The sequence below is a fragment of the Ictalurus furcatus genome, chromosome 17 (assembly GCF_023375685.1).
Source record: "Ictalurus furcatus strain D&B chromosome 17, Billie_1.0, whole genome shotgun sequence".
NCBI classification, from domain to species: Eukaryota; Metazoa; Chordata; class Actinopteri; order Siluriformes; family Ictaluridae; genus Ictalurus; species Ictalurus furcatus.
The window spans coordinates 18681888-18695059 of NC_071271.1; the positions used below are offsets into that span (position 1 = coordinate 18681888).

Genomic DNA, 13172 nt, shown 5'->3' on the forward strand with positions numbered 1-13172 from the left:
TGCTAATTAAATCCTAAAGCCTCTATTGAGCGAGAGAGAGAACCTTGAGAGTTTTTGGTTATTTGTATTCTGCCCCTGTTTTTTCTTTTTCTTTTTTTTTAGCAAGAGCAAAAGTGGCATATACTGATTTTGTAGGCGTGAAGAAAGTGAGCTGTAACTAAATTGGTCACATGTCAGGATAAAGATTACTACAATTATGAGTAATTGGTGGGTAAAAAAAAAAAACGTTTCCCAAAACAGCATACATCAGAAAGTTGGCTAAAGTTGGAGCTGCAATTTACTTACACCAAAATAAACTTTAGTATCGGCTTATTTATATGTCAAGGCTTAGAACTTGTTTTCTGAATACAGCGATTACAAATATGCTGCACAGACTACTATAATATTTATATATATAGATTATTATATATTTATTACTATATTTGTCCTTCCTAATAAATCTTTCCCAATATAATCAGCACAGCAAGCTAAAGTGAATTCTCCGGTCACTTTTCTCCTCTGATACAGAGTCATGTCAGTTCACTAATGTCATGCTGCCAGAACCTTCTTCCTCAATGAGACCAGAGCATGGAGGATTGATTAAAGCTTCAATCGAGTCTGACTCATGGGGGTGGCTGAGCATGTAAATAGCATCCTAAGTATATGGAGGAAGAAGTAAATCAGAAATACACAGGGGCTTTTAAATCAGCTTTCAACAGTCAAGGCAATTTGCGGTGTAATTGGAATGTTATTAAGGTTTAATCATTATTTAATAGTCAGTCATTTGGCATTTTACTGTGGTAGTAGTTTACTGAAAATCCAGTCATGACACTATGTCATGACTCTATAAAAGAGTGCATGATTTCAGAATTATGAAAGAGTGCTTTCCAGCTTAGGAGGTTAACCACATAATATCAATGACTTACACAAAATGTAATCCAAATAGGTCTGAATTTTGTTTACATAATGTGAAAATCCTTGAGTTCCATACAACATGAAACCGATGCTAACTACTGCAGATATTTGTAATTAATACAGTTATAAGAAGAAAAACAGGAATTATTTTTCTCCTTCAGGTCTCTTGCACCTTTCCAGACCTTTTTAAGACTTTCTATGTTTAGTTTTGACCATAGAAATAAATATTCTTTCAAGAACCTTGCTTCTCCTTTACATTTATTCATGTAGCACACGCTTTTTTGAATAGAGTAGAGGTGTAAGAGCCAGTGTAAGCACAGAATGTTTTATATATTATCCATCCATCCATCCATCTTCTATACCGCTTATCCTTCCTTCAGGGTCACGGGGAATCCTGGAGCCTATCCCAGGGAGCATCGGGCACAAGGCGGGGTACACCCTGGACAGGGTGCCAATCCATCGCAGGGTTTTATATATTATATATTATATATGGGGGTCTTTAGCCGTTTTTTTTAAGATAGAGATGGATTCTGCTGTCTGGATTGAGGTTGGAAGGTCATTCCACCATTTAGGGACAGTCAGTTTGAAGGTTCTGGAAAGGGACCTCGTGCCTCGCTGAGTAGGCGTCGGTCTTTAAAGTAGGCCTTTAAAGCAGAACACTGGTGACTGATGCTGATTTGGTCAAGCAGAGCTCATGTAACGCTATAATGGTTAATCTTGATTTTAAAACCACAAGATGTCAATTCAGTGTTCAGTTCATCAACAGCTGACATTTAGGACACTGTAGATTTCATCTCAGTTTAAAACCACAGAGGCACAAAGAGTAGTTATGTTCTAGTGACATATTAAATAGTGAAGCAGCACTTTGTCAGGCCAAAAAAATAGTAGTAATCCCAATAGTAGTAATCTTTGATCATGACAAATATAAGGGAATGGACAGGAGGCTTTAATGAAATGGACAAAGCTGGCGACAGTTGTCTAGACAGAGGAGAAAAGAATCAATCTGTCTCACCTATCCACTTGTCATTTCCGTACCACGAAAGATTGCCTTTTGTGCTGTCATAATATCCAATCTTCTTGTAACTCCCACCTACAAAATGAAACAGTGAGGCTGGTAAAGACTCAGATAAGAGGTCTCAAAGGGCAGAAAAGAAATTACTCAGTTTGGCCCCTAAGTCATCCTATTAGTGATTGTGGATGGCATGAAATAAAACCGTTCTTTAAGTAGACTTTAGAAGAAAAAGAGATTAACTCATCATTAGCAAAACATTCATTTACAAAAAAGTCATTTACAAAAATAATGAGGTTTAAATCCTGTGTCAATGCATTTGAAAACAACAGATAATTATGGAAATGAAGCAATGCGACAAACGTGCATAAAATCCCTATTACAACTGCTTAATAAATGCTAGCTAAGGAGACATGCTGTAGGCTGATGCAATTTAATGAAAGAAATAACATTTTGGTGTTTTTTTTTTTTATTGAAGCAAAATCTTGAGGGTTATTTTGACGTAATAGACAGAATTGATAATAAGATAATACCTTGCAGTTGTTCTATGAGTGTCCAAGCCATTCTGGATCCCTGAGCATCGAAGACTACATGGCCCTGAAAAAGACATGGATTTATAAGCGAAGAGAATGTACTAGATACCTATAAAGTATCCTCCTGTGTTTAAGTGCAATATTCAGAAAGCTGCAATTATTTCATTATGCCTGACAATATATTGGCTCATATATAATCCGCTACTACATTTTTAAAACTAAATTCATCTTTTTACTTTGATTTTTCATATATTTGTCTATTTCTAATGCTGCCTCTAACATCTATGTTTTACTCACTGATACTCCTTCAAATGAGCTGGTATTAAGAGCCCGATATATCTCCGCTTTGATGTCCTGGTTGTTGTAATTAAAGTCTTCCAGTCTTCTTCCTTTAGCTCGTAGCGGTGCAACCGTCTTATTAAGAGCCAAAGCAAGAGCCCACACTGCATCATATGCCAAGGGAGCCTCTTGAAAACCCCCTGTCTCCTCAGGGTTCTTCCCACCAAGACGAGACATAAGCTGAGCCAGAAACTCCTGGGAAGTCTGAATAGATAACACAGGACTGAATTTAAGAACCAAAGTAAGTAATCAGAAGCTCAATACCAGGGTTTCTTGGAGCAATACTTTAACCAAAGCTAAGTACTGACAAGAAAGAAGTGGTTGGAACTTTAATAGACTTGACAATTACCTACTACTTTAGACTGGATGGAGAGGCAGACTGGACTAGACTCACGTCACAGCCAGACAATAGTTTAAATTTAAGCTAGTAATCATCAGGGCAATCATTTGTGTTTAGATGTTTTATATCATTAAATAAAACACATGCACAAGCTGTATTGAATATATACCTGTATGACTTTATAAACGTCTATACCTGACTACGTTGGAAGATTCTGATACCTTCAGCATTTAAAACACTAACTCAAGCCTTCAATGGTTCCTTCATTAAACACAAATAAACGGAAGCAGCTTATTCTTAATTCAATGTCATAACAAGGTGCTGTACAGGTTCGTTTCCCCTTGTAAATGTACCATCAAGAGTACAATGTCGAATTACTATACGTACCTTTATAATGTTTCTGCATTCAAACTAAAGTTTTCTTCCAAGGTTTAATACCTTTTATCTGACTCTTCCAATTCCCACACTTCTTTAGTTACTTTGTACCTGGATGAATGGCACCCTCTTAATATTACATACTGTATAACAGTGTCAGAATTAGCATAAATACATATATTTCACCCACCAGGTTGGAGGCACCACGAACAGTCTCAGGGTTCAGCATGACGATCTCTGTAGTGACGTGTCCCTCCACAGCCTCTGTCATCTGCTCCATAGTGCAGTTAATGGCTGGGTCTTTGATTTTAAACCAGTTGTCTGCGTACCAGCCAATGAGGAACCAGACATACTTCTTTCCATAGAGTTTCTCCTTATAGACCTGCCAGAGAAAGGGGAAAAAAATGAGAACAGACAATGACCGGTGTTTGAGTATTGAACCATGCATAATAAGGGATGAAAAATCTTCAATACATGACAACTATGTTTCTATAGAGAAGCATAATACTAGGACAACAGCTGTGCCCTTAAATGAAACTCAAGTACACAGGAGTAACCCTGGTATTTAAATTTAAAAAAAAAAGTAATGCATATAATAAACCTAAACTGACTGAATGATACTGATGAAACTGACAGGAGCTACAGAAATATTTGATAAAAGTAATATTACATGCCATTATATATGAATGGTACAATCTACAATATGTACTTTATCATATACTGTATGGTACAATATGATGATGTACCATATACATGCTTAAATAGTGCTGGGGTATAAACATACTTATACCACAGTGCTGTTAAATTGAATAATCTGATTGGTCAGAAAGTTCCAGAAGACAAATCATCACAGGTTTATACTGAATGAGTTTGTTTAAATTCGTTATTGTTTCTCTAGAAACAGAAAATGCACTGGGACGTGTGTGGTGACTGCTAAACATAATCTAAGCCTAATAAACAAATGTATTAAAGTGTGCTGTTATACAACATAAAAAAACATTTACTCATATGATATGGTGAAGTTTTCTGTAAGGAGACATTTATTTAACACTTTGGAACAAGTCTTCAGTGCCAGCGCTTTGTAACAAATCCTCTAAGAACCTCAAGGGAGGCTGTGGCTCAGGTGGTAGAGTGGGTTGTCCACTAATCCTAGGGTTGGCGGTTCGATTCCCGGCCCATGTGACTCCACATGCTTTGGGCAAGACACTGAACCAAGCTAGCGCCTTGCATAGCAGCTCTGCTACCATTGGTGTGTGAGTGTGTGTGAATGGGTGAATGAGAACCAGTGTAAAGCGCTTTGTAGAAGGTTAAGGTAATAATGTAGGACAGATGTTACCAAGCCTGTTTTTCCACAGCCTTCTGTTCCTTGTTTTCTGTGTTTTGCCTAGCCCAGTTTGTACTGTTTTTGGGTTAGGGTTTGTTTTTGACCTTCACCTTGCCTAGTGTTTTGGATTGTTTGCTCCAATAAAATCTGTTCTTCCTGCAACTGCATTGGTCTCAGCGTCCATTTTGTGTCAGATTATATAATAATATTTTAATATAATACTAATATCTGACTTTGTTCAAGTTGTACTAATCTGAATCACAGTGTCAACGTTAATGTAATTGTAACTGAAGAAAGCACATATATCTGCACAACTTTTGAAGATAAATGTTCATAACTTGCCTCACAAAAGACTTTTCTTGCTTCAGTCTCATAGAATAGGCCAACAATGATCCTGGCATCTTGACGCTGTATTAAAAAAAAAAATGTAATTTTAAGAAAAGATGGACAAAACAAACAATATAGTCTGTCAGTGTCTTATCTTTATATACACTGCATGTATGCAAAATATCACGTCACCCTAAATTATATTTACACACTGCATGCAATTTCCATTGCATCAAAAATATATTATGGTCCTGTTACATCTTCTCTCATTTCTGACAGAAGTCCTTAACACAGTTCCCTGTGCAAGCTAAAATGCTGTTCGGAGGGAGTGTAAATCTCATGGGGTTCTTATGTAATATCAATGCTGCAACAATAAAAAGGGTGTATGCTCATCACCTGCTGTCAGCTTAGCCTCAAACCACAGATATAACATGAGAGATGTCACTTGATCTGAGACTCCTGAGATCCTGATAGTGTTGGTTTATTTCACATAATGTTTTCATGTGCTCAGTCATCTTCAGGCTGGCTAACTGCACACCGCACCGTGAGGAAGTGAAGGCTGCTAAATTTTTCATCAAAGTACCTTCAAGTTCTTGACAGCCACGGCGGGATCAGTGAGGAAACTCTGTCTCACGCTTATCTCTATTCCAGCTTCCTTCACCCTCTGCTCCAGATCATCCAGCGTCTGAGAGAGGAGAGAGAGAGAGAGACAGAGAGAGAGAGAGAGATAAAACAGGGAAGGAGAGCGCATAGTGAGTAAAGAGCTAAAGAATTTTGAGATCAAGTTAGGATGAAATAGCAGACAGGGATGTCCAGTATGGAAAGTATGAGAGGTGGAGAAAAATGTGTAAAAGAAGCAGGATTTAATGGGAAAAGAGCTGAAAGTGGCATAAAGAAAAAGCAAGAAGAAGAGCTAACAGGAAAGAAGCACGACATGACAGCCTAATGTAAGAGGAGGAGACTGGAAAGAGGGAAATTATGAAAAAATTATAAAGGTATGAGAAGAGGAGAAATGGGAGAAATAGACCAGTGGTGCAGAGATTTATGACTCGGGTAATATTCACAACCAACATTCTGATGAATGATCCTCCATCGGCCCCATGGCCTTTGCACACTCTTTAAAATAGAAACAGAATGCTACAGGCTTTTTAAATGTACCTTTTCTCAAACTCAGGGGTGCATAAATCAGTAACCCTGGCTCCTGTTACAAACAGATGTGTCCAGCCTATTCACTTTGTTTTTAATCTATCACTGCTTGGGGGGACAAGTGACTTAAGTAGGCTTTTGATATTCTGATCACAAGCATTGTTTTCTCCTGTCGACCAACTAGAGAAGAAATTCTGCTAAACAATACTTCTTTAAGAACTATTTTCATTACTAGAGTATGCCCATAACTAGCCAAATAATTTGCCAAATATGTATTTGGGTTAAATTAGCTGAACATCAGTGCAGGATATTACACCTCCTGACCAACAGAGGCCACTCTCACCTGAGTTTTAGCCTAGCTGCTAGCTCACTACTTCTGGGTTACGTGCATGAGTGTAGTAGTTATTGTAGTGCATTATATAAGGCTATTATACTGTATGGCAATATATTTTATCTTTGTGAAGTCTCCAACATTTGCCCCCTGGATGGATATTGTGCATCTTCTGTGTTTGAACAGTGCCTGATTTATGACTTGGCTTTTGGTTTGTGTTTTGGCCCTGTTAAAAGAAATCTTCTGTCTATAGTTACATTAGTATAACTATAACTACATTAGCCACTTTTTGCGTAGATAATGTTTCTAGCCAGCAAGCTAGGCAACTAAAATGGAGCTAACTTCTTTTCTTTTCTAAATGTTATGTTCTCTGGACCTGTTGGCAGATTCAGATTTCTTACTCTTGCAAATACATTCCTTAGCTACTAGTTTCACTGACCATACTATTACAGTTACTGAAAAATAAGTGAATTACTGAATGGTTTGCTGTAAAGGTGCATTGGGTAAGATTAGTGTTTTTTTCTTTTTCTTCAAGATTAGGTCTCTAACAGTTACGTGGGTTCAATATTCAAATGATTCCCACCCATGTTCATGAAGCTCCACCACCAGGAACTGCAAAGGCCCACAGAGTATAATGTCTATAAAATGACTGACCTTGACCTTGTTGACCTTGTTTTTGTACAATGAATTAATAAAAAAAATACTATAGCAGCTTTTAAGACAAAAAAGTCCTAAAAGCAGACAAAGAAACCCCAATTAAACAAATAAAACAAAAATATTATACTTGGTCATTTAGTTATTGAGGAAAATGATCCAATATTGCATATTTGTGAATAGCAAAAGTATGTGAACCTCTAGGATTAGCAGTTTAATTTGAAAGTGAAATTAGTGTCAGGTTATTTCAATCAATCGGATGACCATCAGGTGTGAGTGAGCACCCTGTTTTATTTAAAGAACAGGGATCTATCAAAGTCTGATCTTCACAACACATCTTTGTGGAAGTGTATCATAGTAGGAACAAAGGAGATTTCTGAGGACCTCAGAAAAAGAGTGTTGACACTCTTTTCAGGCTGGAAAAGGCTACAAAACCATCTCTAGAGAGTTTGGACTCCACCAATCCACAGTCAGACAGATTGTGTACAAATGGAAGAAATCCAACCACCCACCCCCCTCCCCCAGCCCACTACTTTAGCCACTCACAGAAATCTACTTTGAGGACTTCTGATGATGTTTTAGGTATTATTCATGTAGATATATAGAAAATTCTAAAGGGTTCACAAACTTTCAAGCACCATTGTATCTCAATTTATCTTTGCAATAAGTCAGCTAAATATAGTAACATTTCTTAAAAATCTGAGCATAATATTAACTGTAATTTCTTGGCAACCAATAGAGGACTGGGTAAACAATTTGGAAGATTCAAATGCCCAGTGGGTTAGATGAATTTATGATTTGTTTAGCAGTTAACCCTCTGAGATCATTCCAGTGTATTCTTCTCTTGGACATGTTTGTGCCTCCGTCCTAAATCTGTTCTAGCTTTTCTTTTCTTACAAGAAATAAAATGCTTGAAATAAGCTAAATTTTCAACCAATAGAATATGAATTTTTCAATTTCCAATATTATTATATTTGTTTCATTGTAATCTCATAAATAAATAAAAATAGATATATTTGCCAATATTCAAGATATTTTCATTGTTGGAATCAAGCAAACGCCACAATATTTGGGGCAGCTTGCAATTTTTCTGCATAACTGCAGATTTTCCGCAGATTTGAGCCAAGACGCATCATCTGACATCATCACAACGCACATTCAGCCAAAGCCATCTTCGATTCACGTGCCTCAAACATAAGTAGAGCTAAAAGGTCTCATTTGTATCAATTTCACCAATTCAAGTAATTTTCAAAAAAACTCGGAAAGTTGCACCACAAATTTTGCAAAAAGACAAACAAACAAAAAAAAAAACAACAACATAAATAAATAAATAAATAAATGAATGAATGAATGAATGTTAAAAAACACCGCAGCAGCAAAATCAAGCATTTTTGGCCGCAACAATCCCAAAAATAGGAATACTTTTAATGAAAATCTTCTAATGTGAACTGTTTTTGGAGGCTGACCGAAGTGAAGACTTCTGTTGTTTGCTGGATGGTAGCGATCTTGCTCCAGTTCCACTTCTGAAAGAGGCGCACTCGTGTGGGGTTATGCAGCGTCGCAGAGGGATGTGTGCGGAAGAATGTTGGGAAACGTTGCCTGTTGGACAGTGCTGGAGAGCTGGAGCCATAGGAGAACTAGTCAAAGACAAATACACTGGTTAAGGCATGGTGTGACACAGATTTGGGTTGCAGGGCTACAACATTACAGCCATATTCATCTTCAGTAAGCAGTTTATCCTGGTCAGGGTCACAGTGGATCCAGAGCTTATCTTGGGAATATTTGGCACAAGGAAGGAGAATTCGCCCCAGACGGCACCAAGCACATACACATTCACACACTCATTCATACCTATGGGCAATTTAGCATAGCTAATCTGCCTACATGACCACAAAAGAAAGCCACACAGACATTAACCCGAGTCCAGGATCAAACCAGCAACCCTGAATCTGTGAGGCAGTCCTCTTTCAACAAACAGCAACAATCTTTCAACAAACTGTAAGAGTAGATTCATGTCAACCCAGTGTGGCCAGATGTTTTCTTATGCCTTAATAAATAATTCACTGCATGACTACATTGTCTGGCATACAGTACACCGATACTCGCTTGCCACAGGATGTGGGTTTGACGTTAATTATATTCCAAGGGGAACTGTAACTGAGTTATGAATTTTAAAAGTCAATGTATCAGCAACAGAAAAAGTGAGACACTCTGCTGTCACCGTTTCAAAACTACAGGCCTGGCTCTTCTATTGCCTGAATAATGCATGAGCCAAACTTTCATTGATAAAAAAAAAATGTGACAAACTCATTCAAACTAATGCCTTAATAAATAATTCACTTTGCAGCTACATTGTTTAGCATACCGTACACCGATACTCGCTCACCATAGCATGCCGGTGTGACGCTAATTATATTCCACGGGGAACTGTAACCGAGTTAAGAATTTAAAAAAAAAAAAAAGTCAATGTATCAGTAGCGGAGAAGCTGAGACACTGCTGTCACCTGGATGCTTTGCTTTCGTGTTCCCTCAGCATAACCGTTACTGACAAAAATGTGACAAACTGATTCACTGAGGAGAAATCTGCAATAATATAATGTATATGAGGCATCCTTAAAATCTGCAAGGATGTGAAGCATTAATGGGAAAATTCATGGCGTATTACTATGAAGCACCACTAAAGCAGATTTGAGGAAATTACTTGAAAATGACTTACTAATTCAAAACTCAGAGGGTGCCCATCAACAGAAAGCAATTAATTTTAAGTTAATCTCTTTCCCAGTTTGTGACACGTTCTCCTTCTTTCCCTCATTCTCTCCAATTTAGTCTTCAACTTTCTCTGCGTGTTCTCTCTTTGATTTCTTTTCCTTTCTTTCACAAATTAAAGACACGGACAGTTCACATTTATATGAGCACTGACAATGTTATAACATATCTAAATATCATTACATATTTACAACACTAACATAAATATAGAAAGGAGATGTAGATAAACACAGCACAAGAAAATTCATTACTGGTTGACAAGTTGAGCTCTTACAGATTCAGCCCCAGATTAAGAGTGTAATCTATTTTTACACGAGGCATAGCATTGGAGATAAACAGAGCACACAAAGAGAAACATACCACTATAAGGTTCCACATGCGAGCTGCTTCAGCTACTAGTGTAGAAACAGAGCTGCACCCTGGCATCAGGACGATTTTTATCGGCTCTGTGTAGAGGAGGTCGTACAGGAGCTTCGTGGCTTCCCCTGGGTCACACTGAGACAGAGATAGAGACAAAAAGATACAGTATAAACAATGCTACACAGGGTAAACATGTCTGTAATTCATTTTTCAGATTTGGGTATATGTATAGCCTATGATTTAACATCATCTCATGCTTGCAGATTCACAACAATATGTTTAATCATATGTAACTATGAACACGATTCATAAAAAAGTAACAGAAGAGGAGATCAAGCCGGTTCAAACTAAATCTGATCACGTCTCCCTTACACACTGTGTAGTTTGTGGTCCAGGTGATTTCCTGTATGCCTGGAAACCAGCACAGTTTGGTGATTTCACAGCTCTTACACACCAACAATACTTCATAATTATGTGAAAATTTGAAAGCCAGATGTCTGAGAAGGAAATTTATCAAACTGTGCTAGCCTCCAGACATTAACTGTTAACTACTGCTCTTAAGAAAGCCTTTGAAGAGCTGGAAAATATATGTACGTAAAAAAACTCATCTTTTTTGCTGTTACTGATGACCACGGAAATTTGATTTCCGTTCATCCCAGCATTAGGCTAGAAAAAAAAAATTTCTGAAAGCCTGGAACTTTCTGGTTTGGGGTTCAGTATGGGGTTCTTAGCTATTTGTAATCAACGTACAAGGAGGGAAATGCTGCTGTTTTCGATCAACTGTTATTAGAAAGGAGTGCTAATCAGTGATACCCAGTGAATAAAATCATTGAACTACTTGATTTAAAATGTAGCAACACTCCCATCTCACTACTGTGAGACATAGTTAAACCAATAGATTCGCTACAACATCCTGGACATTTCTCAGACGTGTTCATTTCGTCACAGCAACAGTGCAAACACTTGCTTCAATTTCCACTGCATTAAAAGTCCCTGCACAACCGCTTCCTAGGTAACAAGCTAGGTTTCTTTTTCAGAAAATGACTTTTCAGAACAGTTTCTTCCCAGAAGTGCTTTTCCGTCTTGTTAGAGACTACAGAAGTCTGTTCATATAAAAGCATAAAACTGCCTTTAAGGATTTGGCTCAATGGCTCAACAGTAGCTCTGACTCACAACAAATAAGAAGGTGACTGTCTCGAAGGACAGCACTTACTGAAATGGTGATTAAAAAGGATCATGGGTGTTTAATTTCTCATTGTATTTCTTTGCCTGCATGTGTTCATGTCAGACATTTTATATCCTTTCCATTAATTCCACAATGTTGTCTCGAAACAAAAAGAAAATTAAACGATTAATTGATTGATCTCATTTGCTTCTTACTTTTCCCTGATCACTAGACAGAGATACACCAAATCAAACATTTCCATTTTCAATATGATACTGAGAGCTCTGCGTATAGGTTGGTACTGATCCAATATCATCGTCACAGTAACCAAGCTGACTCTCTCCTACAGTAGCTTTTCTTGCCAAGTGTTGCAAAACATCAGAGATGTGACATCAATGTGTTTTGTGCTCACTGTGGTCCTCTCATGCAAGCTCTATGTCGTGTCAATCAACATCGCCACATAAAATGTCAATTAATTTTTTTAGGACGATATTGGCCCACAATATCTATATTTAATTCATATCACACTGCTATCACTGTTTTTCAGCATCTATCATCCTTTTTACACAATAGGCTTTACTGGTTGGTGAAAAACATAGAACACTCTTTCCCCCACCTCCTAATTCTCTGGGGATCAGGCTTTTTATTCAGCACACAGTCTAAGCCTAGTCATGGTCTACAGACTGAGCAGCAAACAACTGTTTTCTGGGTTCAACGTTGCTGTTGCTAAATGACACCACCTATTTATAATGCCAGATGGTACTGACAAGTATTAGTTAAGTCTAATGACGAGGGGGTGATTAATATTTAAACAACCTCTCAATAAGGTGCTCTAAATAAGTTTGACTAGGCTGACTATGAATGCAGCATTACATCACAGTTTCAAGAATTATAAAATTAACTGTCCATGGAGACTAGGTTCTCAATTTATTTTTTGCAATCAGGGACCCCTTTAAATCAAAATATCACAAGATTTATTTCATAATTATTATTTATCTGTGTACTATAATATTCTGTCTATCTATTAGAGCATTAGAGCTTTTTAATTCCTGAGCTTTCCACCAACATAACACACTGGTCCAAGCTGACATTATTTAAAGCCTACTTGTTTTTGAGTTCTTAACGTTTGGATGAAGAGTTTCACATGTATTATGTATGCATGTATTGTATCTCTGCCGTCAGCTCCAATTATTGGTGTGTTATTTCAATGCTTTGATACGTAGCAGGAAACACTGATGTGTATGAATAAAGCATGTATTTGGATATGGTAATGCTACCCAATGCAATCTGGGAACAACAGCTGCCAATTAAAAACACAGAGACGCTCAGAAGCACCTCTTCATGTCTGTCTTTCTGTCGCCCTACCTATACCCCTGTCTCTCTTCATCCCAGTTCATAATTGATCAAAGTGTGAGATTTGATCATCATGACAGCAGCATGGGACAGAGAGAGGGACAGAGAGAGGGAGAGAGAGAGAGAGAGAGAGAGAGAGAGATACTACTCACATCATTCCCAATCAATAATATTCCACCATAAACCTTAATAAGTCATATACTTTATAGTGATCAGGATTTTTTTTGGTTAATAAATCAAATTGTTCATTATTATT

General features: G+C 37.5%; 1 protein-coding gene across 3 annotated transcripts in view; it reads right to left on the reverse strand.

Annotated features, from left to right (window-relative positions):
- The window catches only part of gabbr1a (gamma-aminobutyric acid (GABA) B receptor, 1a), a 61139-nt gene that overhangs the window by 21546 nt on the left and 26421 nt on the right, over positions 1-13172 (reverse strand). For all 3 annotated transcript variants that reach the window (XM_053646749.1, XM_053646748.1, XM_053646750.1), the window contains 8 exons: positions 10399-10533; positions 8739-8909; positions 5725-5826; positions 5157-5222; positions 3681-3872; positions 2734-2979; positions 2437-2500; positions 1907-1984 (listed from right to left, as the gene is read on the reverse strand). In XM_053646749.1, the coding sequence (XP_053502724.1) occupies positions 1907-1984; positions 2437-2500; positions 2734-2979; positions 3681-3872; positions 5157-5222; positions 5725-5826; positions 8739-8909; positions 10399-10533 (1054 nt within the window). The remainder of the gene's footprint in view (positions 1-1906; positions 1985-2436; positions 2501-2733; positions 2980-3680; positions 3873-5156; positions 5223-5724; positions 5827-8738; positions 8910-10398; positions 10534-13172) is intronic.